At 44.2% G+C, this 24,390-nt stretch overlaps 1 protein-coding gene across 9 annotated transcripts in view; it reads left to right on the top strand.

The window, feature by feature from the left end:
* SMARCD2 (SWI/SNF related, matrix associated, actin dependent regulator of chromatin, subfamily d, member 2) overlaps positions 1–24,390 on the top strand; it is a 40,160-nt gene that overhangs the window by 13,265 nt on the left and 2,505 nt on the right. For 7 of the 9 annotated variants that reach the window (XM_053260065.1, XM_053260063.1, XM_053260061.1 and 4 more), the window contains exons 2-11: positions 8,158–8,345; positions 15,126–15,168; positions 16,696–16,818; positions 17,121–17,240; positions 17,922–18,017; positions 18,609–18,710; positions 19,431–19,592; positions 20,969–21,066; positions 21,553–21,688; positions 24,134–24,256. In XM_053260065.1, the coding sequence (XP_053116040.1) occupies positions 8,167–8,345; positions 15,126–15,168; positions 16,696–16,818; positions 17,121–17,240; positions 17,922–18,017; positions 18,609–18,710; positions 19,431–19,592; positions 20,969–21,066; positions 21,553–21,688; positions 24,134–24,256 (1,182 nt within the window). In that variant the 5' untranslated portion in view covers positions 8,158–8,166. Of the gene's footprint in view, positions 1–4,344; positions 4,366–6,865; positions 6,921–8,157; positions 8,346–15,125; positions 15,169–16,695; positions 16,819–17,120; positions 17,241–17,921; positions 18,018–18,608; positions 18,711–19,430; positions 19,593–20,968; positions 21,067–21,552; positions 21,689–24,133; positions 24,257–24,390 lie in introns of those variants that run through there. The other 2 variants (XM_053260062.1, XM_053260058.1) reach the window with 2 other exon arrangements.

The following is a 24,390-nucleotide window of genomic DNA, read 5'->3' as shown; positions in this document are numbered from 1 at the left end:
AGAGAATCAGACAAGTGGTACCACCTCTTCCCCAAGGAATAACATGACCATCTGTAGTGTTAGAAGCAGCTTTCTTTATACATCATCCTGTTTAGAGCAGGCACTTTAGGCCAGTTTTCCTGGCTTAGAACACTGTTTTCACTGACCCCTTTCTGGTCACAAATATTGGGCTGCAAAAGACTTGAACATCACTTGTCCACTTACCTTCTGTTCTGTGTACAATGCCACACCCTCACCCTTTTAAGCATAACATCAAAAATGTAACCGATGAAGTTAACTGCTGTATAACTGAAGAATTTGCAAAATACTTGTCAGTGGGAAAGCAGAAGAGAAGGGACCTAGAGAGGGCAGAATGAAAAACTGCCCTTGTTTTCTGGCTTCATTCTCTAGAAAATCACTGCCTCCTTTTCCTTTTGGTGAATACGTTTAGGATGCCTCAGTAGGTAAATGTATTTATTTAAAACATGTATGGACTGCTTTTTAAATAAAATACCTTTTCAAAGCAGTGGCAGAACTCAAAGCTATAAAAGGAAAAGTTACCAAACATTGTTAAAACCACAGTATTCTTCATTTATCACATTTATGTGTATCTAGAGAGTGTTCAAAGCATTCCACCTACATTATTCTGATCATCTTTATGACAACCCCATAAGGTAGGTAGATCATTGTTATCATTCCCATATTGCAGATTAGGAGAGAGGGCTGAGGCTGAAAGTGAGAAAAAGAGGTGAGTTGGGGGGCTTTTCTAAGTTTTGCAGACTGAGTTGGGATTTGACTTCCCAGCTTATACTCTTCTCCATTATACTACAACAGCACTATATTACACCACATGACATATACTGTTGTTCCCTGTTTGACAACTCCTCAAATAGTTGAACCCAGTTGCTATATCTCTTTTCAGCTTTATTTCTGTAGGCTGAGCATGCCCACGTCCTCCAGCTTCTCTGTGCTTGTCTTGTCTTCTGCGCCCCTTGATCATCCTCACAGTGCTCTTCTGAATTACTCTCTCCAGTGTTCACTGCTGTGGGTTCTTCTTCCACTGTTGAGCTTTTGTGGTGTTGCTGTCCAGCCCCTCTGCTGTGTTGTGTGTGTGGAAGGGGAGTGGCAGCAGCCTAGAAGTGCTGCCTGGGCCTGTTGGGGAGGGCTGAAATGTTGCCCTGCTGGCTTGGTGGCTTTGGCAGCTGCATTAGCTCCTTGGCAGCAGGAGCTTCTTTAACATCCCACAGGGCAAGGAAGAAATTCCCTTCTGAAGTAGGCTCAGCAAGGGAGGGGTGTGTGTGCGTGCACACATGCAGGCGGATCCTTCGAGGACTTAATAAACAAGCCTTGTACCTAGCTCATGTAAGCTGAGGGTAGCCATGAAAGATGGCGGGTCCCAGCGTGCACTTTTCCAATCAAATTAGCAGCCGGCAGACTATTTAGGTTGCTTGCTTCAGTCCTGAACACACCTTTAATAGTTAGAGGGACAGGATCATTGCTGGCAGGTGCAGCTTCTCTTGATTTAGTATTCTAGTAACCAGGGGAAGTGTGCAGTTATGCAGAGAACCATCAAACATGAAGGAACTCTATTTTGAAAACAGTTTGGCAGTCTTGGTCTGGTTCTCTGGAGAAGGAGGGAAAGAGTGATCCACAGCAAGGCTTTGGACCACTGCTATAAAGCAGTGTGAAGAACGGGTTACCTTGTCTAAATGCACTTGTGAGGGCCAGCATTTTGCTTCCATCTCTGCGAATGGCCTCACAGTTTGCAGTAAGACTACTCTTACCACCTGGCAGTTGCAGGGTGCAAAACATGCAAAAAGAAGGGGAAGAAGACTCTTTCTTTCTCCCTCCATCGGTTTCTTTACACAGGAAGGACAAACATGCTTCTGAATCTGTAGAATTGTAAGGAAGTGAATAAGCAGTGAGTACAGTGGAACTGGAGTCACCTTAAGTGGTGCAGCGGGGAAATGCTTGACTAACAAGCAGAAGGTTGCCAGTTCGAATCCCCACTGGTATGTTTACCAGAATATGGGGAACACCTATATCGGGCAGCAGTTATCTAGGAAGATGCTGAAAGGCATCATCTCACACTGGGCGGGAGGAGGCAATGGTAAACCCCTCCTGTATTCTACCAAAAGAAAACCACAGGGCTCTGTGGGCGCCAGGAGTCGAAATCGACTTGACTGCACACTTTACCTTACAGTGGGACTGGGAGTGAGATGTGAGTGTTTACACAGCAGGCTGTCCAGACCCAAGGAATGTGTATCCCTGAAAATCATACAGGAGGAGAAATGAAGTGGGAGAAAGACTGGCTGGTTGCGGTGGCAGGAAGAATGACATGATTGAGGGTGAGCCTGTTAGGTCTTGGCCCATAGGCAGGAGGATCTCTAGGTTTTGGTGGGAAATGAAGTAGCAGTTGCCAACAAATACAGTTGGAAATTCTGGCAACCAGTCAGAGAAGCTTTCAGTATTCTCTGTCACAGAGGTAATATTGGGGTTGTGGGTTTTTTTTTAAAGCCACAGTACAGGGAAAACAGTGTGGGTGCTATACTCACAGCATGGGGAAATGGTGGGTGCCTCTTGCAGAAAGGCATCAGGCTGTGTCTTGTGCCCGGATGCGGTACCAATTTCATGGGTTGGAGTGGAGAGAGCTAAAAACTCATATACACACCCACTGCTCTAATTTTATAAAACGCCTTTTGTGGGCATAAAAAGATGAATTTTTAACCTTGGTAAGAAGCAGGAAGCAAGTAAGCTGCACTTCACTGACTACTAGAATAGTCATCAAGCCCACACAAAATCTGTGGACCCTGGTGGTGCAGATGAGGAAAGCATGTTTTTACCTGAGGTGGTGGTACTACTACAAATATTTATATACTGCTCTTCAACCAAAGTTCTCAAAGCAGTTTACATTAAAACAAAACAAAACATACATAAGAATGCCCCCTGTCCCCAAAGGGCTCACAATCTAAAAAGAAACATAAGGGAGATCCCATCAACAGCCACTGGAGGGATGCTGTGTTGGGGCTGGATAGGGCCAGTTGCTCCCCCTGCTAAACATAAGAGAATCACCACTTGAAAAGGTGTCTTTTTGCTCAGTAACCAGGGGTAAATGGTAATAAATGGTTTAAGCTTGGTCTGCTGCCATGAGGGTAGTGAATGAACACCTTGATGTGATCCCCTGGCTTGGACTGTGCAAATGAAGCCCCGAAAAGACCCATGACTAGATTCACATATACCAAGCCAAAACACAAAAGGACCCAAATGTATGTATCTACTGTATAAAAAATATATTACTTAGAAATACATACCTACTAGCCTATCCGCACAGAGCATCTGTGCGCTATTTGGGGCTGGCTGTTCCCCCCTTCCTCCTGCCCCACTTTCCCTCCCCTTCCCTCCCTCCTGCCCCACTCTCTTGCGCCCTCCCTCCTGCCCCACTCTCTCTTTCCCACTCACCCCCTTTCCAGTCTCTCTACTGCTTCTCCACCACCACTCTCGCCAGGCCAGGCTTTGCCGCCACCAGGGTGGATTTGATTTAAATCAAACTGATTTAAATCACGATTTAAATCACAATTTAAATCACTAGCAGGGTGGATAAAAATTTAAAAAATCCAATTTAAATTTAAAAAAATCAGATTTTTTTGATTTAAATCGGATTTTTTTGATTTAAATCGGATTTTTTTTATTTTTATCCATCCTGCTAGTGATTTAAATCATGATTTAAATCGTGATTTAAATCAGTTTGATTTAAATCAAATCCACCCTGGCCTCCACCTCCTCCCCCTTACCCGGGACAGCTTAGCCTGCTGTCCGGCCGCCGCCTCCCCCTTACCCGGGATGGCCTAGCCTACCGTCCCGCCATCGCCTCCCACCCCTGGTGGCCAGGCTGGCCTTTGCTGCTGCTACCTCCTCCCCCTTACCTGGGACGGCCTGGCCAGGCCAGGTTGTCCCGCGGCTGCCTCCTGGAGGCCAGCCGAGGCTGCTGGCTCAGGACTCCACCATTTTTTTTGCTCTGAACTCTCGCCCAATGCTAGGAACTCTCGCGATAGTTCCACCGCCAAATCCTGGGCACGCATGCCGGCGATATATAGATAACATACTCATAATATAATAAAATGTGTAAGGAATTACTAATTCAAAAATAAAACCAGTATCCCAGCAAAGTGTAAAGTAGGAATATGTATTCTCTACAGATCCACCAATAGTTAGTCCATGCTTAGGACATAATCAGATACCCTGGTATCAATCAATTCAATAGAGAATCCAATGCTGCTTTCCTGTTGTAAATTCTGGAATGGAGGAAGCCCAAAGATCTAGATGTATTAGAACTAGGATTGTAGAACACAAGAGTGGTATACAAGAATGAACAGCGGGGGAACACAGGTACTCTTGGTTAGACATTTTATGGAGTACAACAGTTAGACAGACCAGTTATACTTTTGGTGCCTAGAAAAGATTAAATCAAAAAAGGGTGACATGAATAGGGCTTTGTTATCCAAGGAGGAGTTCTGGATTCATACCCTCAAAACTGAGTTGCCAAGTGGTCTGAACGAGATGAATTGTTATATTGGTGCTGTGTGGTAGTGGTATTCTGTTTTATTGTTGGGCCTTGTTGTTTTGGGCATAATTTTATTGTAAGTTAATTATTGCTTGTATAATTGTGTGAGATATACAAGTGGCCCTTGTTATCTGTGGTCCCAGCACCCATGGTTTCACATATCCATGGTAGAGCTATATAGACCCGACCTTGTTATACGCAGTTAAAAAAAATACTCAAAATTCACCTTTTCATGGTCCTTAGGTGGCTGGAAATCACCTCCAAGGTGAAATCACTTCCAAGGTCATTTCTGGCTACCATTTTGCTAAATAGAGCCATTTTGTTATACGTAGAAATTGGTGGGAACAGAACCTCCATGGATAACGAGGACCATCTGGTGCTTCTGAGGTAATCCTCATTTTGATGTGATGGAAACAAGAAGTTTAACAGTGGATTCGTGATGGTTCAGGTGGATGGGGCATTGTTAAGCATAGGCTTTGCTTTTGTCAGATCAAAATGAGTTAACCTGAGGTTCTTAAATGTGCATTAGAAATTTCAACTGATATTCTGTGTTCTCATTGTTACAACTGTATATACTGGAGGTGAAGAGATTTCACTGGTAGCACCAGATGCAAAGCATATTTGGAGGACTAGAGTTGCCCATCCCAGTAGAATACCATTCTTACTCCAGTGTCCATCTGGATCTGCTGTTTGAATTAGCAGTGAGAAGGTCCACTTCTTCCTTGCTGTGTAGTTTAAAGCAAGGGTATAGCTGAGCTTGCCAAATCTAAATGCAGGACAGGGCTCCTATGTCTTTACTAGCTGCAAAACACTGTCGCTGCTCACTTTCTGAATGGCCATGAAGACAGTTTTATTTCATCAGCTGTTCTCAGGTTATTCTTAATTTGAATATATGTTTGCTGCTGCCTTAAACTAAATTGATTCACAACTTATTTATTTGGTTGATGGATTGTTTGATTGTTGTTTTGTGGCTTTTCCTATTGCCTGTCTTGATGCTGTCTTACAAAGGGAAGATACAAGTATTAGAAATAATTAAATAGAATAGTGAATGTTGATAGGTGCAACTTTCCCTGGCATAGTAAAATGATGAGAGAAATATATGTATGGGAAAATATCTGTATTCACGAGGGGTTCCATTACTCTCCATTACCGTGGATAAGGAAATGGCAGATACTGAGTCATTAGGTCTATAGTATCATGGGGTTTAGGTTCCTGGAGCTTGGGAAAGCATGGTGAAAATGGGCCAAAATGAGGTCAGGGGATAAAGTGCCCTACCTTGGTCCACAGACCTCCAGCTCTCTAGCAATGCCCCCCCCCCCACACACAAAGTGCTAAAATCCATTTCCCCACCCCACAAAAACCCATGGTTTTTACAGCTTTTTAAAAAACAAAATGAGCCACAAAATGACTCCTAGTCATAAAGTGGCAGGCATAAATGACTTTGAAGGTCATTTCCACCCACCCCTGACCCACGGCTATGTAGGTCTTAACCCTTTGTGTGCTGGTTTTAATCGCATATACCGAGGTCGGGTGCCAATTACCCGACCGCAGATAGTGAGTCCACGAATGCTGAGGTTTGCCTGTACCTTGAATGTATGTGTGCAACTCTCTGTTGCAACTTTTTAGAATGGAGTAAGCCTAAGTGCATCTGCTAAGAAGGCTAGCTCTCTGTGCCTGATTCCTAGAGGGGGGCCATCTTCTGTCCTTTCAGCTCTTCATGCTTCTCTGTTCCCAGGACACATCTACATTACTAAGTTAAATTGGCTTAACTGTCATGCTACTTTGAGAATGGGGATATCTCCTTGTTAAAAAACAAACAAACAAAAACAATTCTCACCAAAAAATGATTACAAGTCATCTGTTCTTTCCCATCTCTCCCCCGCCCCCCGAAATCTCATATGCAGTTGAAATCAAGGCTTGCAATAACTATTTGGCCACACACACCCAAACAGGCAGCAGCCATATTGGCAGTGCTGTGACATCATAGCTGCTGTCTGTCTTTGAGTTTCCTGTAGTAATCTGGCCCCAAACAACCATGATTATGAAAAATCCAGAAGTTACAAGTAGTGTATCGTGCAAGAGCACAACAAAAAGCACCCTGGAAAAAATATTTGTGTATATACCCACAATTAAGAAGTGACAGAAAGCTTGAGGTAGATGCAGTGATAAAAGTTGTTCAGTGTGAAATCCCTGTTTGTGTGTCAGGAGCATTTCAATATTACTACAAACAAGTTAGAATTTATTTATTATCCTCCGATATTGTATTTTTATGCATATTTTTGATTTTGCTGCCCCGTTTTTTTTAAAAAAGGGAGCAACTGTATGGAGAAGGTGGGGTGAACAGTTTCATAGGAGTGGAGATGAGCGGAGTGAAGACGAGGTTCGTATTAGAGCTGGTTCTAAAACGGCTTTGTTTGTGGCTGTTAGAAGGAACTTAGCAACTCCTTCTGCTTTTGTCGTATAAGGTTGGAGGGTTGTAGAATTTAACTAGAAGCACGGAGTCCTAACAGTTCAGAGTTAAAATGAAGGAAGAGGCTACTGTCAGATAGAAGCAGCAACACTACCATGGTTAAGCAGTTGGGGCCTATAGGATATAGAGGAACAGGCCTAATCTACCTCAGAGACACATTAAATCATTCAAGCATAAAAATGGTTGCCCTTTATTTTCAAGGCCTTTCTCATTCCCTGGGGAGAGGGGCAGATTTCACCAGGCTCTGTCAGAAATTATTCTCAGCTCTTTCTAGGCTGAAAGACATCCAGAGCAGGAAACAAGAGCTGTTCACCCCTTTTCTTCACCTTTTCTTTGCACAGTCGCACATTTTTTTAAAAAATGGGGTGAGGGAGAAAAACAAAAACATTTTTTCTCTCTATACTGACACGCTATGTGAGGGGAAAATATTTTTGGGAGCAGTGACTCTTTGAGTTATGGAACCAGCTCTAATACTAACCTTGTGGTCTTCACTCCCTTCATCTCCACTCCAACGTAATCTTCATTGCCAGTGAAGAAACGTGCGATTGTGCAGCAATCTACAAATGGCAGGTTTCCTGAATTTCCTTTTACAAATCCCTTTTCAGTCATTCTCAGTAATCAGCGCAAAACAAGTCCACACAGCTCAGTTAGTCTTCCCACACATATCAGAAGGCCGCAGGGAGGTTGAGCAGCACTGGTGTCATAATCAGCTCAACCAATGGGAGAGCATTTTTGCCCTGCCAGGGAAATGTGAATCTGTGAACAAGTTTTCAAAAACAAATACTTCTTGTAGGATGAAAAAAAAATCACAATGCTACTTAATGGTGAGCTGCTTAATGGATTAACACTACTAAAAGTGCTATATGAGATTTAGGAGACATCCCCATTGTAGTTTTATAAGATTGATGAAAAGTTGCTAGAGATGCCTAGCTTCTCCCATTCCATTATATTCATCCCCTGCATTTTCTTGCGAAGGAGACAAGCCCAAGACTATTTAAAACAACTTGCATTTTTAGTGTGGATAATATGCCTGTTGCATTTTGTTCTCCTGAAGGAAGCAGAGTGGCTCCAGTTAGGCTGTTGTCAGTGATCACCTGGTGGGTGCAGGAGCGTGTTTCCTTGAATGTCTTTTCTTCTTTCTTCTCAGCGCCCAGGGATGCTGCCTGGTGGCCGGATGCCCATGACAGGATTGCAGGTGGGCTCCCTGTCTGGACCTCCATATGGAACAGCTTCTCCACTAAGACCTGGAATGCCACAGTCTATGATGGATCCCTTCCGGAAGCGTCTGCTTGCTCCACAGACCCAGCCGCCTCCGTTGCTAACCCAAAGACGAGGGTAAGAAGTTGAGGGGGGATTAGCCTTTTGGCTAGAACATGCGGTGGTAGGAATGACTAGAATAGAGTAGAAGAGACTGCTGAAGTTGAGGCCTAGCATTCTGTATATGACATTCACATAGTGATATCTGCAAATAGGGGCATTTCCTTGGCAACCTCCTCTGTATCTCCCATGTTTTACCCTTGCCCACAGATTCCTTCCCTCTCTTCCCTAAATATGATTGAAGAAGCCAACTCTTATCCTTGCTGGATAAGTAAGTCTGTTTTGCCGTCATTGCTGCCAGAGAGTAGTCTAACTTTGACTTGGTTGGATTCAGCCCAAATCCTTTCCCACTCTAGCTGTTGTCCCAGCCATTTAAGTGCTGACAACTCCTTGTTATACAAACCTGCAGCAGAGTCCCTAAACAATGGGAGAGAGTATTTAGGAACTGTGTTAATCACCTGTGAGCTTCCTATTCCAGAAATCCATTAGGGAGGTGACAGAACGACTAGTAGCACTCAACCAAATAATCTTCTGGAAACCCATAGAATCTATTAGCCAAAGGAGTCAGATGACCCAAATAGTTCCCGCAGCCTTGGAGAGATCAAATATCACCAGATTCCTGAACTTCACCAGGCAGTGCTCAGTACATGACAACTGAGTAATTTGCAACAATGCAGTGTGTTAATGTGTGGACACACGTTATGATTAAGCTATCGAACAATTAATAACTTGTTTTCTGCTGAATACAACCAATGTTTTTCTGAACATGTGTCCTCCTTAGGCTGAGATCTCACTGAGGTGGTAAACCTGTTTGGGCTGTGCCACTCCAGACTGCAGGTGGGAGCTCACCGGACTGAGAGAAGGGTACTAACCTGAAATAGTGCAGCCCAGATAAAAACAAGAACAGCCCTGCTGGATCAGGCCCATGGTCCATCTAGTCCAGCATCCTGTTTCACACAATGGCTCACCAGATGCCCCTGGGAGCCCACAGGCAGTAGTCTCATTCATGAATGTAGGACTGGCTGTACACACCACAACAGTTGGGACAGTAATGTGGCAGGCAGCCTCAAAGTGTTGTGTGCAGATTTTTCCCCTCCCCACCACCTACCACCCAGATTGCCTTGTGTGACGGGAAGTTTCCCGCACTGCAGGGGGGCACTTGGAGGCTTGAATCTATCCAAGATCTGTTTTCAGTTAGCAGTAACCAATGATGTTTGCCAGGTTCCCTTGACCCCTTTCCAGGCTTCTCTGTCACAAACAAGAAGACAATCTGATCCTTATACTGGCCTTCCTGTGAGGACCAGAGGTCTGTGGTACTGGGGCCCTTTCAGGAGGTCTGTGGGGACCTTCTTCCTTAGGCTGTTTCCGCTGTCATCTGCTTTGGAGCTCCCTGCTCTTCATCTTCTTCTGGCCTGCTTGTGGCTCTTAGGAAGAGTTGTTTCTTTTGCTTGGGGAGGTAAAGGGAGTGCAAGACCAGCTTTCTTGTGTGGGTAGTAGAGAATTTGCTACGCTTTTATTTTCTGCCTATATCTTTAGATCTGGTGACACAGTAAACCTTAACCATTTACCACATGGAATGGGGCGGGGAGAGATGCTGCACCCATCTCCTGGCCTGCATTCAGTTTCAAAAGCAATTTCTGTTAATTCTTCTTTCCCAACAAGAGCTTAAGGAATAATAGTTTTGTCTGCCAACTTAAAATCCTCAAAGAGATCCATGTTTCAGTGATCCTTAAAACAGCCCTGTAAGGTAGGCCAGTGTTATCCCCATACCTCAGAAGTGAGGCTGGGAGAAAAGTGTCTTGTAAGTTCATAATTTAGGTGACTTGAATAGGGGACTTTCCAGCTAATCACTTGCAGGATCAGAATGAAAGGATTGGTATCCTGAATACAGTTACCCATGTGTAAGAGTCATGTAGCTGCTGAATTCATATTGAGGGGGTATTGGGGGTGTTGTTTAAAATGCGGGCCAGAGGGGGAGGGGTGAAACCTCCATTCACACATTTCTCCCTGAAAATGCTTTGACCAGTTATTTTCTTTCTCTGGGGCTCCAAGAACAGAAGTAGCTTCTCCTGGGAGAAGGATAGCTGGAGGAAATATGGGTGGGGAAGAAGGTTCAGCACCCCTTCCCATTTGCACAAATCATATGTATTCTTTACAACCCAAGTTAGTTATTGTCCCTAACTAACATCTAGTTGAGTCTGCAGATAAGGATCCCAGGGAGGGTGTTTTCACCTTGCTTTATTACTCCCTTCTGTCATTTGTAGATTGTTATGTACCTCTTGGGAATGGAGATCTCCACCCACCAGAGATAACAACCCTACTATTGTTTATGTGACCGCTTAGGCTCGCTCTAGTCTCAGTTCAAACTGTGTTCCATGACTCGAATGTGTAAATGGAGGTTGAAGAGCATGCAGGGTTATTATCTTTAGATAACTGACTCTGGAAAAGGTCCCAAGACTCCTGGTGGAAGGCTGGTTTGGGCAGTTGGGGCTCCCACTGGGTCCAAATTCTGTGGCTCTTATGTATGAGGTGTTTGTAGGAAATCTACTAAATGAGGGTAATCGACAGCCCTTTCTCCCTCACTCTTAGCTATGGATGTTGCCTCCCTTCAACTTCATTACACTCTAGACTCTCCTTATGCAAGCAGCTTCTGCTGAATTTGGCTTTTCTCTCATGCATTCTTCTAGCCCCTTGCAGGCCCTGTTTGGCCTTATTTTACCAGCTGTTTTTAAAAACAAATAGGATGCAAATGACATTCAATTTATTGGCAAGTTGTCCTCAGCCAACTTGTTCCAAGGAAGGAGTTGCATGGAAAAGCAAGCAGCTGTGAACATCTGGCATCCAGGCTCCAGGGGCCAAATTCTTCATGGTGGAAGCGAGGGGATAAGGCAGAAGGGGGAGGAAAGGCTTACTGGCCTGTTCAGTTCCATGTTCATTATGTATTCCTGCCTTTTAGTTTGAGTTTTGAGCCTGTATTTCTCCTCCTGCAGTGGGTTTAAGGTGGATTCGCTCTGTTTTCTGTGATGATGTATGTAAAATTTCAGTTCCTCCTGGATGGGTTAAAAATGCTCTCTTCCTCCTCCCTGCCTCCTTCATTCTATTTTTTAACTTTCGGGCAAACAAATATAATCTGTACAAATCAATGAAAAATTGCAATAGTAAATAGAGAGAACAGTTTCTGTTCACATAAACATTTCAGAATTATTATACAATGTACATATGAAGCTTCCTTGTAGTGAATCAGACCTTTGGTCCATCTAACTTAGTATTTGCACTGACTGGCAGCAGTTCCAGGGGTGCAGCAAGGTTGGAGTGAGTCCTGAGACAAAAAGTGAAGATGTGCCCCTGTCCTGCTCTTCTTCAGAGAAATTTGAGCAGGAGAGCAAAGAACAAGCTGTCATCTGGCCAGGAGACCCAAATACATTTGCTGTGCCCCTGGCCCTGAGTAGTTCTCCAGGGTTTCAGATGAGGGTCTTCCTCATCCTTAGGAGGTGATGCCAAGAATTGAACATGGGACCTTCTGCCACTCAGCCGCAGTCCCTTCCTGTTGGTTGTGGATCATACACAACTAATTGCCTTTCTTTACTAATCACAGTACCCTCTTCAGCAGTTAGTCCTGCCCACATGACCTCTATTTGTCTAAATTAACAAATATATATTAATCTGCATTTTAAAGCATTTATCCATCAGTCCTCCTCAAGTTCATTCAAAACTTTAAGCTGATGAGTAAGTTTTTCCATAATAGCACTATCCCATATTTTCAAAAACCACTGATGTTTAGTTGGTGTTTGAGGTTTTTTTATTTTCCATTGTTGTGCATTTGCTACATTTGGTGCCATGAAAAGATGAGCTAAGCTCATCTTTCCATGGCAGATTTTGGATGTCCTCCCTGTCCAGAAGGATAGGAATAGGAGTACTTCTTATTTAAGCAAATCTCCTCAGAAAGAAGGGCCAAGGTGTTTAGGAAATATGAAATATAGTTATTACTGTCAAATCTGATATGTAGTTTGTGGACGCCTACATATCTAAGCTTTCTAGTCCTCATGAGAAACTTGGAACTGTATGGGAGAAGTTTCTGAAGTTCTTGAGGGAATTTGGGAGGGACTTGAGACTGAGCTAGATGTGGTATTAACACAAAATTGTCTAATTCAGTGTTTCCCAACTGTAGCACACACAGCTGATGTGCTGTGCTGACTGACTCCAAGTCAGCTGCAAAAGCAGGAAGCTCCCTGCATTTGCAGCTAATTCACCAGGAAGGAGATGCCTCCTTCCCTGTGCATAAAAGGGTGAAGCAACTGCAAAAGACTATAACTTAAACTCCTAGCCTTGCAGCTGACTTGCTCCTTTATGCCTGGGAAATCTTCTCTGTGCATGATGAGGTGAATCAGCTCCAGGTAGGGCGTATGTGTGTGTGCATGCGTGCTTTATTCTGCTTTGCACCTGACTTGCTCCTTTATGCATGGGGAAGGAGATGTCCCCTTCCCAGGCATAAAGGAGTGAGTTGAGTTTGGCATGCAAGACTTATAATCTTTTTTGTTTTGCCCTGACATCCCTCCTTTGTGGTAAATAAAGGTAAAGTGTGCCGTTGAGTCAATTTTGACTCCTGGCACCCACAGAGCCCTGTAGTTTTCTTTGGTAGAATACAGGAGGGGTTTACCATTGCCTCCTCCCATGCAGCATGAGATGATGCCTTTCAGCATCTTCCTATATCGCTGCTGCCTGATATACCAGTGGGGATTCAAACCAGCAACTTTCTGCATTTCCGCGCTGCGCCACTTAAGCTATTATTCCCATGTTACAGAAAAAGGAAGCAAGAGAGTGACATGTTTCTCAGGTACAAGTTCAGATCTCTGTGCGCTAGAATATAGTGGGGTCCAGTGCTCTTCCTCAGGCTGCAGCAAAATAATTGGAATTAAACACGTTTACAAACTAAACACTAGGTCTCTGCTGTCGGAGTATCGGAACTCCCGATAACGCCATTCCCTCCCCTCATCACGCAGAGGCAGTTGATAGTGGGGCAATTGCCTCAGATAGTATTGGGGTGGGGAGCAGAATTTAATTCCTGATCCAGCACTGGGGCAGGGGAGACTGGGCACTGTAGTTCCTCCCAGAGTATCCCTATGCCCATTCCTAGCCTCCCCAGCATGACTCCCCTCCCTCCCCACAGACTCCCGGCATTCTCTCCAGCTGTCCAGCCTCTCCAAACTGCACTGCTGGGTCAGGAATTAAAGAACTACCATACTAATTAAAGAACTACCATACGATTGGCTGCCTCCCAGTGGAGGGAGGGTAATTTGCTATCAGATTTTACTACCAACAGCACAGACCTACCAAACACATTTTACCTCCTTGCCACTCAAATCTCATTTCTGCAATCAGCACAGAACATAAGACCTAAATCCTTTCATAAGCATTGAATCAAGCAGAGTATTTAAAAACTCTGGCTCTTGGGTATATTTTTAGAAACGTTGGGACAAACTGCTATTGGAAATACTTTAAAAGTAGTGATGTCACCAGAATTCATAATTAGTTGCTTCATAATATAAATTTGACCAGCTCATAATGACCAGATGTAATCAACCATTTCCCCAAGGAATTTCTCTCCAGCTGGGAATGTAAAGTAGAGTTCTGTATTCTGAAATATTATTCTAAATGAATGTTTCATTAAACAGTTCAGCAAACTGCACAAACATTGAAAGCCTTTAATTTAAATCTCACGCCTCCTTTTAGTCTTGGATACTAATCCCACTTCAGACAGAGCTGTGCAAAAGCCCCCAAAGGATGACTTTTAAAGAACTATCTTGGAAGTTTAGCCCACAGGGCATAGGTTAGCTCCCAGGCCTTGGGAACAAGGAAACTGTGTAACCCCGATTTGACTAAGCAGTAGGAAGTTCCCCAACTCAACTGACCTGCAGTTGATCCTCTGTATGCTCTCTCTTAGTCTCCTCTTTAAGCTCTGTTTTTCCTTTTCGTTTTTTAACCATGCATTACTGAGGCAAGCAAAGAGACTGGCACAAAATGTATTCTCTTGAACATAATTGCTGACTTCCTCACCACCAACTTTCTCTCCCCAAATCTCAGGTTTTAATGTGAATCAGATGCTTTTATTATTAGAGCTGTAGAAATTCCTTGCTATTTAATGCTGGGAGAGAGGCTCTGATGGTAAACAATTTTTACAGCTTTAGTAGGAAAAACATCTATTTTGCAAATACTTGGAGGAATCAGCAGTCCTGTTTAAAACAAAACCCTTTTTAATGCCAAATGTTTGCTGCCTTTGCCAGCCAGTTCAGAATCAAGCTGAGGGGAGTTTGCCTGTCAGTATTTAAAAGCACGGAAGACATTGTATGTATGTATCTATCTATCTATCAAATTTGTGCACTGCCCCAAACTTTCGTCTTTGGGCAGTTTACAATAGCATAAAACCAGTTAAAAACATATACAAAAAACTTAAAACAATTTAATGATTTAAAAATAAACCAGAGATTAAAACCCCCCAACATTAGGAAGCTGAGAAAGCTTGGGCAAAAAGATGAGTTTTCAGGTGTTTTTTGAAAATTGCCAGAGATGGGGAGGATCGTATCTCAGCAGGGAGTGCATTCCACAGGTTCGTGATTTTGCTGCTACAGGTGGCATTGGTTCATATATTTCCTTGAGACATATAAGTGGAACATACATAATTCATTCCACTTGCAGAATTTGGGGTTTACAGTCATATCTGAGGTGGGGTGGGTATTTGATGCGGGATTCTGGATTGGTTCTTCCCACTAACTGCTTGCTGCTCTGCACAATTTCTTGTAGGCTGAAGAGGAGGAAGATGGCCGACAAGGTCCTACCACAGAGGGTAAATGCTTCTTTTCTGGGGGAGCTTCTAGCATTAAGGGGAAAGAGGTAGCAGAGTGGGCACATTTGGTAGAGGTGAGAGGAGATGGATCCTGGAGCTTGATTCGTTTCAGTCCTTCTAGTCATTGGGTGTGCAGGTGAGGGGAGATGAGGTGTTCCTCCGTGGGTAATGAGAGAAAAAGGAACCCAGTACTTTGGGGGAAGTGTGGAGGTTTTGTTTACCTTTGGTAAATCCCTTCCCATGTGAAATGGCTCCCTGGAAGAGGCTGACATCTGCCACAGCTCTTCCTATTCAGTTGGCATCTGGCTGGCCCAGACAGTCCCATCAGACTCAGTTGAGCCTGTAGTAGTCCCTATTTACTACAGCTGATCAAAGTGTAAAGTGCTAACACCATCCTTTATATTGTTCATCCTTGAAATCGCCCTGTGAGAGGGTGATAATATTTGTGAGGTTGAAGCACATCTTTTCTTGATTGATTTGGGGCAAAACCTTTCGTGATCTGAGAGTAGAGAGAAGTTTGTATAAGCGCTGGAATCTGTGGGCATCCCAGTATACAGTGGGTACAGGAAAGAATCACCCCCTTTGATAGACCTTAAATTCTGGTTCCCTTACATCCTGAAATGAAAACACAAAGAAAATTCCCTTCACCAGCTGTACTTATCCAATGCAACCTATAACATCCAACTGAAAAACATCACAATTATAGTCCAGAAAAAGTGTCAGAAACAAAAAACAAGAATTACTGAGATTGAAAAAGGATCACCCCCCCAATGTCAATATTTTGTTGAACCACCTTTTGCTTTAATAACAGCCTTGAGTCTGTTGGGATACTTCTCTATCAACCTTGCACATCTAGACGGAGCAATATTTGCCCACTCCTCCATACAGAACTGTTCAAGTTCGGTCATATTGGATGGTAGGTGTTGGTGGACTGCTATCCTCCCTGGATCTGGTCGGCCCTCCAAACTGGATGGAAGAGCAAGGAGGAAACTGGTAAGAGAGGTTACCAAGAGGCCAATGGCCACTCTGAAGGAGTTAAAGGACTTCATGGACTTCATGGCAAAGAGTGGTTGTTCTGTGCATGTGACAACAATTTCACGAGCGCTCCACAGATGTGGCTTGTTCGGGAGGGTCGCAAGGAGAAAGCCACTTCTCAAGAAAGGCCACATTAAAGCTCGTTTGAGCTTTGCCAGAAGGCACCTTGAAGATTCTGATGCCAAATAGAAAAAGGTCTTATGGTCAGATGAGACCAAGAACAAGCCACATCTGTGGAGCGCTCGTGTTTTTTTTGTGTTTTCATTTCAGGATGTAAGGGAACCAGAATTTAAGGTCTATCAAAGGGGGTGATTCTTTCCTATACCCACTGTAAATTCTGGAGAACTTGGTCTTCCTCACCATAGAACTTCATGACAGAAGTTATAATTCTCCTCATGTATAACTTCTTGGAGGCATAGGAGCATTATCCTAGTTGAATCTGATGATGCTTGCCAGAGAGACAGCACTCTGATAAGCTCTGTTCCTCCACAGATCCGTGAGTTAGTCCCAGAGTCTCAAGCCTACATGGATTTACTGGCATTTGAACGCAAGCTGGATCAGACCATTGCCCGCAAGAGGATGGAGATCCAGGAGGCAATCAAGAAACCTTTGACGGTGTGTGCAGGGGTGGAGGGAGATACTGTTAGCCAAGCCCTTCAGTCAGTGGAGGGATAGAGAGCCACAGGATTAGTTCAACTGTTTAAGGTGTTCCCTGGCAGTCTGAGGCTGCAGTATAGGTACAACTTCCTACCAATGGTATTTACGACTCTACCACCTCCAGTTATGAGAAGAAGGGTTTGGCCTCTGGGGTGGAATGGATCTCTGGTATTTGTGAACGCTTTTACATATGTATGTGGATGCAGTGTTGAATCAGTTCCATTGCTGCCTTTAGTGAATGTTTCTCTCCAAATTTTCAGCAAAAGCGGAAACTGCGCATTTACATCTCCAACACCTTTACACCTGGAAAGGAAGAATCTGAAGGCGGCGAGCGCATAGCCTCATGGGAACTTCGTGTGGAGGGCAAACTCTTAGATGATGTAAGACTGAAATACCTCCTGCTGATAGGTGTATTTGTGGCAGATGGAAGGTGGATAGTGTGAGCTTCCCTAGGACATGCTCACACTCACTCACCCACCCACCCATACACCAAGAAGCTGGCCAATCCTCTATTCTCAGCTTTTGACATCTCCCCTCTGAATTAGTGCTAATAGGTGAAAGACTAGCCCATCTTAAGTGTTTGGTCTTATGTTGTCATCTCTGTCCATTGCTGGGTCCATAAATCTCTCCCCTCATCACCAAGTTAGGATTGACAGATATATATATATATATATTTAAAAATCAATCCAGATTATCTCATCACCACCATACATTACAACATAACAATGTTTCTTATTTCAGATATCACAGCAATAACTATTGTTCCTTATTTTCTAATTGGCAACTCCACTTGGAACATAGACTCTACAAAACTCCCAGTTCTTGCCAAGCTTCTCCCCACCTCCATCTGATAGAAGGGCCCTCATCTCTTCCTAAGGCAAATGAACATAAATAACAAAGTATCTTGTTAAGATGATGATCTAAACTTTGCACAGACCAGATGATATCCCTTATTTCTAGAGGTGACTTGTCCCTCATTTTTCATAAAGCATTTGGCAACCATGCTTTCTGTGTGCTTATGGGAGAGACAGTACTCAATTGATCTTTTCTTTCTTTCTCAGCCAAATAAGCAGAAGCGAAAGTTCTCTTCCTTTTTCAAGAGCTTGGTCATTGAGCTGGATAAAGAGTTGTATGGCCCAGACAATCACCTGGTGGAAGTAAGTACCTTGGTGCATGTTTGTATTGGGGAGTGAGAGGCACCTCAGAGGAATTTAACACTTTATCTGGAAGGCAAATGGTCTGTCTGACAAGTTGACATGCCAGACCTTGCTCCTTTCTGGAAATTGTTGAGAGTGGGGAATTCACATGTAGGGAACACCTCTGTGTAGATGTCATTAAAGTACCTTCCTTGCCTGTTCACACTTTGCAACAACCTCTGAATGGTAGGTAGTCTTGGTGACATCATTCAAAATACTTTAGAGTTAACTCTGACATCTGTCTGCTAATGGAAGCCCGTCACATGCCAGAGATAAGAGAAAGAGGGACAGGCAATGCGTGTAGCTGGGCTGCTATCATGTCTGTTTTGTACCTGTTTGGTCTTAATTCCCTCAGGTGGGGGAATAATTTTTTTAACTTAAAAAACAAAAATTTAGATTTCTAACCCCACCCATCACAAGAGTGCAGGCTGAAACAGCAACCTGAAAAATAACAATTTAAAATACAAAACGTTGCATAATGAAATAGATTAATTTGCACCCTTGCACTAATGAGTTCTATGGGGTGTGTGTGTGTGTGTTTTCCCCACCAAGTGGCACCGAATGCCCACGACCCAAGAGACAGATGGCTTCCAGGTCAAGCGCCCAGGCGATGTCAATGTGAAATGCACCCTGCTGCTCATGCTGGACCACCAGGTAACAAGGAACAGACCCCAGCAGTTGATGAGAGCAGGCGAGTTGCAGTGTCCTGAACTGCCCTATTTCCAACTGCATGACTATACAGGACAGCACAGTTTGGGGAGGATAGGAAGGAGATACAGTAATATTAGGCTAGTGATTGCCTCCTCCACCTCTTATCATCACCTGGCATTGGCTTCTCCAGCTGGAGACTGGGGGTGGGTGGGGGTGGGGTGTGTGTGTGAGAGGATTGCCTGCTTCCTTTCCTGTATGCACAGCTCTTCATCTTCTGTTTGTCTTCAGCACTCCAGAATATTCTGTAGTATTTGGACTCCTCATAATCTCAAATTTTTGTATTAAAAAAATAAGTTGCTAGCCTTTTGGACTGTGAAGGTATACCTGAGAAATGAGCAGGCACCGGGTTCAGAGACTGGTGCTCTTGTGAAAGTTCTATTGACATTTGTAATCCATCTTGAATATTCTTGGCAACGAACCTAGACATTTCCCCCCATTCACATTTCTGCCTGTGTGTGAGAGCTGGCTTTGGAGCCTGACCTGAGTCCATCTGAGATGCCCCTTTGACTGTAGGATGATTGCTCTCTCTTGGTAGTGGCTCAGATAGGTTACATTCCTCATTCCTTTCTGGGAGTTGGAGGTTGCAGCAGTTGCCTTGGGGGGTGGGTGGGATTGATGCAGTGTCTACCTCAGACGTTATGTTAACCATTATTGCCTTTTCAGCCTCCCCAGTACAAACTGGACCCCCGCCTGGCTCGCCTGCTGGGTGTTCACACACAGACTCGGGCAAGCATCATGCAGGCCCTCTGGCTCTACATCAAACACAACAAGCTCCAGGACAGTCATGAGAAGGAGTACATCAACTGCAATCGCTATTTTCGCCAGGTCAGTAAGTCCATGGTCTGCCTTTCTGCTCTCCCCCCACCCACCCCCTGGCTTTTTGGCAATGAAATTATCATCCATGCTGAGTTGGGTCTGCTGCTTGGTGCAGGATTTGGTGCCCTGAAGAACTCGGGTGGCTGGTTTAAAAAAAAAAAAATTAAAATGAAACCTTCCTTGAACCACCTTACCCAACAGTTTACCTGATTCTTCATAGCCCTATTCAGACATTTTAATAAAGACACTGTATTCAAATATAGTGTCTAAACTGAGGCTGGAAGTCCTGCTCTAGTCCTGTTAGTTATCCCTGGCACCGCACTGCCCATGCAGCAGCATTCGTCTGAAGAGGCGAATGCCATATCTGTGATGGTGAATATTTCCATGATTGGGAGGTTCAGGCACCCAATTCTCCCAATTATGGAAGCATCCACCATCATATGACATTCACCTCTTTAGTTGAACATCTCTTTAACCATGAGCCGCATACTGCCAGGGATGACTGACAGGACCAGGGTGGGACTTCCGGCCCCAGTTTAGCATATAGCGTCTTTGCAAAAATGTCTGAATAGGGCTCTTGTCCCATCCTTACTGCTTAGTTGTGAGTCCTGAACCTGCCTGTCTGTGTGAAGGGAAGGATGTCTTTTAGGTAAGGATGATGTCTTTCAGATGCTCTGTACAGTACTTAAAATACTGCAAATGGTGCAAAATAAATGCTTAGGAGCAAGGTTTGGGGAAACCCACTCACATTTCTAATCCTCAAGGTTTCAGACAAGCTTGCAGGGGCTTGAATACAGTATTCTGGAACTTGGGACTAGGCTGGACAGTGCTTTCTGTGGTACAATTTCGGCACAAGGACATGGAGACAGAATTGTTCCCTTCCGTTCTGTTAGCTATCTGTTCCCAATCTTTATCTTCTTTCTCCTTTTCGATCTTGCCAATACCCCTCCCATATTTGAAAACCAGTACCATGGCAGTGTAATAAACTATAAAGAATTAAATCATGTGTGTGTACATACACACATTAGTGTTTCTTTCTCTCTTCCCCCCACCCCCCGGTTTTATTAGGGCTAAACTCGAGGTGTACCTAAATGTGCTTTTTGAAGGCTTACTTCCCGCTGGGAAAATATTTGTGTTGGGAGTGATCCTGATGTGGACCATGGCACACAGGGAGAGGGAGGTATTTAACTCTCCCACCACCACCCGCAGTTGAAACAAACGTGTTTCAATATTTGTCACAGTATGGACATGATTCTGAAGATTTAAAAATCCCATTTTTGCCAATATAGTGTTTACAGCTCACTCTTTGGGCCCATCTTTTCTATGGCATGCTGTTCCCTGCACCTCAGGGCCCAGTAATGGTTGGCTTTCTTGCTCTGCTCTAGATCTTTGGCTGCATCCGCATGCGATTCTCTGAGATCCCCATGAAGCTGGCAGGGCTCCTGCAACACCCAGATCCCATTGTCATCAACCATGTGATCAGGTAAGCCAGCACTGCTGGGTAGAAGGGAACAAGTTCTTGCCCATTTATTCTCTCTCTCTCTCTGTTTTGAGGGAGGAAATGGAGCCACTGTGGTCCCACCTCTACTTTGGACAACCTATGTTCTTTCCAAGTTCCCATCCATGAAATGGGAATAATGTCAGCCTGCTTCATGACATTATTTTTGTAGATAGTCTTCTGAAAGATTGAGAAGAAATAGCTTCAGGGTTGGGAAGGTAATTCTTCCTGGACACCCAGAAAATGATGCTGCTGTTGAGAGAGCCATGGCAGCTTCCTATCCTTGGAGGTTTCTTGCATATTTAGATAAAATCTAGTTCCTTCCTTATGCTTCAGAAGAGCTATCTTAGATGGCTTTGTGAGAGAGTCTAATCCTAACTCTAATGTTTGTGAGGTAGTGGTGAAGGAGCAGTTCATAGGGAGGTATGTGCTCTCAGCCTTCATGCCAGCTTCCTGTTCCCTCCTCTCTAGTGTGGATCCTAATGACCAGAAGAAGACTGCCTGCTATGACATTGATGTAGAAGTGGATGACCCTTTGAAGGCCCAAATGAGCAGCTTCCTGGCTTCCACCACCAACCAGCAAGAAATTGCCTCCCTGGATGTCAAGGTAAGGTCTTATCAACCATGGAGCAGGACAGAGACTCAAGCATGTTGCTTTTTCGTAGGCTCGGGGATGGAATGGTGTGTGGGGTGGCTACTGTTGTGGTTTCTCTCTGGCACACAGCTCCCATTATCCTCTGAGGATCACCCAACTTAACCTCACAGTATTCACCACTTGGGGATGCCAGAGCAATTAATTACTCTCTGGGGTGGCGATTTTGTGCCTGGAACAGGGTTTGTCAGTACAAGCCAGCTGTCTTGAGAGTCCCAAATACCCTGTTTCCCCGAAAGTAAGACCTACCCCGAAAGTAAGACCTAGCAGTAATTTCTGATGTACCGCTAATTGCCCTAGTGCATTTTTTTGGGCTAAAATTAATATAAGACACTGTCTTATTTTCGGGGAAACACGGTAGTAAAGGAGGTAGCAAAAACTGGGGAATGTTGCTATTTCAGGCTTTCAAGCAGTTGCAGATTTAGCCATCCAGTCGAGCCTTGGGGTCCTGGAATGTTGTCATTAAGAATTCATACATTCTTCAGTTGTAATAAATGGTGCAAATCAAGCAAGTTTATGGCAAGGTATTCAGTTTGCATGCCACAGATTTTAGGCAGCATCCAGACTAGTTAATTATGACTAAACACCATTGGTATGAACGAAGCAAGTGGCTTGGCATGTTTAGCCTGGAGAAGAGAAGACTAAGTTAGGGAGAATATGATCACCATCTTCAAATATCTGAAAGACCATCACACAGGAGGAACAGAATAGTTCTTTGTTGCTCCTGAGGGCAGAACTAGAACCCATGAGTTGAAATTACAAGGAAGCAGATTTAGACTAAACAGGAAGAATTCCCTAAGTGTACAAGGTGTTCAACAATGGAGCAGTCTCCTGCTGCAGTCGTGGGTTCTCGTTCACTGGAGGTTTCTGGACAGAAGATGGGCAAGCATCTGTCAGTGATGCTATAGCAGTTTCCTGCACCAAGTAGGAGGTTGGACTACAAGACCTCCAAGGAGGAGAGCTGGTCCTGTGGAAGCAAGCATGAGTTGTCCTTTCTGCTAAGCAGAGCCTGTCCTGGTTTGCATTTGAATGGGAGACTAAATGTATGAGTACTGCAAGATATTCCGCTCAGGGGAAGAAGCTACTCTGGGAAGAGCATCTGCATGCAAAAGGTCCCAAGTTCCCTCCCTGGCATCTCCAAGAATAGGGCTGAGAGAGATTCTTGCCTGCAACCTTGGAGAAGCCGCTGCCGGTCCGTGTAGACAATACTGAGCGAGATGGGCCAATGGTCTGACTCACTATATGGCAGCTTCCTATGTTTTGGTGGAAGGGCAAACATAAATCAAGATGCTTTAAAGAGAAAATAAAAACAGAGGCTCTGACAGAGAAAAACCAATGTTTGAAGCAGAATGTTGTACGTTTGAAACTATCCAGTCCTTTCCCTCATACACTTATCCTATGTTTTTTTAAATCCCCACTGCACCAGTAGTCTCTCTTCCCCTACATGCACCCCCCACCCTCACCCCGGGCTAAAAAGAGGAAATTTTGCAAGGCCACTGTATAATCAGAATATGCTAAGCATACTAAATTTGCTGAAATAGTTACAATGCAGAAATGGCAGGCACCCAGGGCTCAGGGTGGTTTACACAGAGAAATAACAAATATATTGAGATGGCTCCGTGTCCCCAAAGGGCTCACAATCTAAAAAGAAACATAAGATAGAAACCAGCAACAGTCACTGGAGGTACGGTGCTGGGGGTGGATAGGGCCAGTTACTCTCCCCCTGCTAAATAGAATCACTACATTAAAAGGTGCCTCTTTGCCAAGTTAGCAGGGCTAACTGTTTAGTTTATTGTTTAGTTTACTCTGTTGCAGCGTGACAGGTTTCAATGAATATACATGGACTAACAGGGAAGGGCTCCTGTGCCTGAAAGAGAGGCAATTATGGAGGAACAAAGGACAGGGGTGAGATCAGAGTTGAAAAATATACAAAACCAGGCCTTACATTGTTCTGGCATCTCTTTTCCTCTTTCTCATTGTCCTTCTTCAAGTCTCACTGCTCACTCCAAAGTCTTACTCTTTGCAAAGCACCATGTACACACTGGTGCTGTATTAAAAATATCAGACAACTTGAAGCCATTGCTTCATACCAGTGCTCAGCATGTTGCATAGACGTATCCTCAATGTGTTTCTGTCCTGACTCCAAAATGGCCATCTAATAAAAAGGTGGCTGAAGTTGTTTAAAGCGGCACCAGGTGCAGAGATTCTGGGCATGGACTTTTGCGGTCTTTGCTTGGTGCCAGCTGCTAGCTTACTGCGGCATAGTGTGTGTGCTTTGGAACCCTGCATCAACAGCCTCAACTTGGGCAGTAGTTTCTGGAGCAAGGTCCAACTGCTAGGCTGATGTAGTCTTGAGAGCCTTTGTCCCTCCACAACACACCCATTTTCTTTCACTTTTAGATCCATGAAACCATTGAATCTATCAACCAGCTCAAGACACAGCGAGATTTCATGTTGAGCTTCAGCAACAATCCCCAGGACTTCATTCAGGAGTGGATCAGATCTCAGCAGAGGGACTTGAAGGTAGATGCTACAATGAGGCCTTGTAGGGACCGTGCAGGGGAGCATGAAAAAAACTCAGTGTCAATGAGAGAGAGGGGCATTGTGTGGCATTGCTGGGGCGCCTCCTGCATGACATGACTACTGTCACTGCCCTT

Source organism: Hemicordylus capensis, chromosome 6 (genome assembly GCF_027244095.1).
Source record: "Hemicordylus capensis ecotype Gifberg chromosome 6, rHemCap1.1.pri, whole genome shotgun sequence".
Classification (NCBI taxonomy): Eukaryota; Metazoa; Chordata; class Lepidosauria; order Squamata; family Cordylidae; genus Hemicordylus; species Hemicordylus capensis.
The sequence above is the reverse complement of the archived record's forward strand: the minus strand, read 5'-3'. Positions and strand labels throughout refer to the sequence as shown.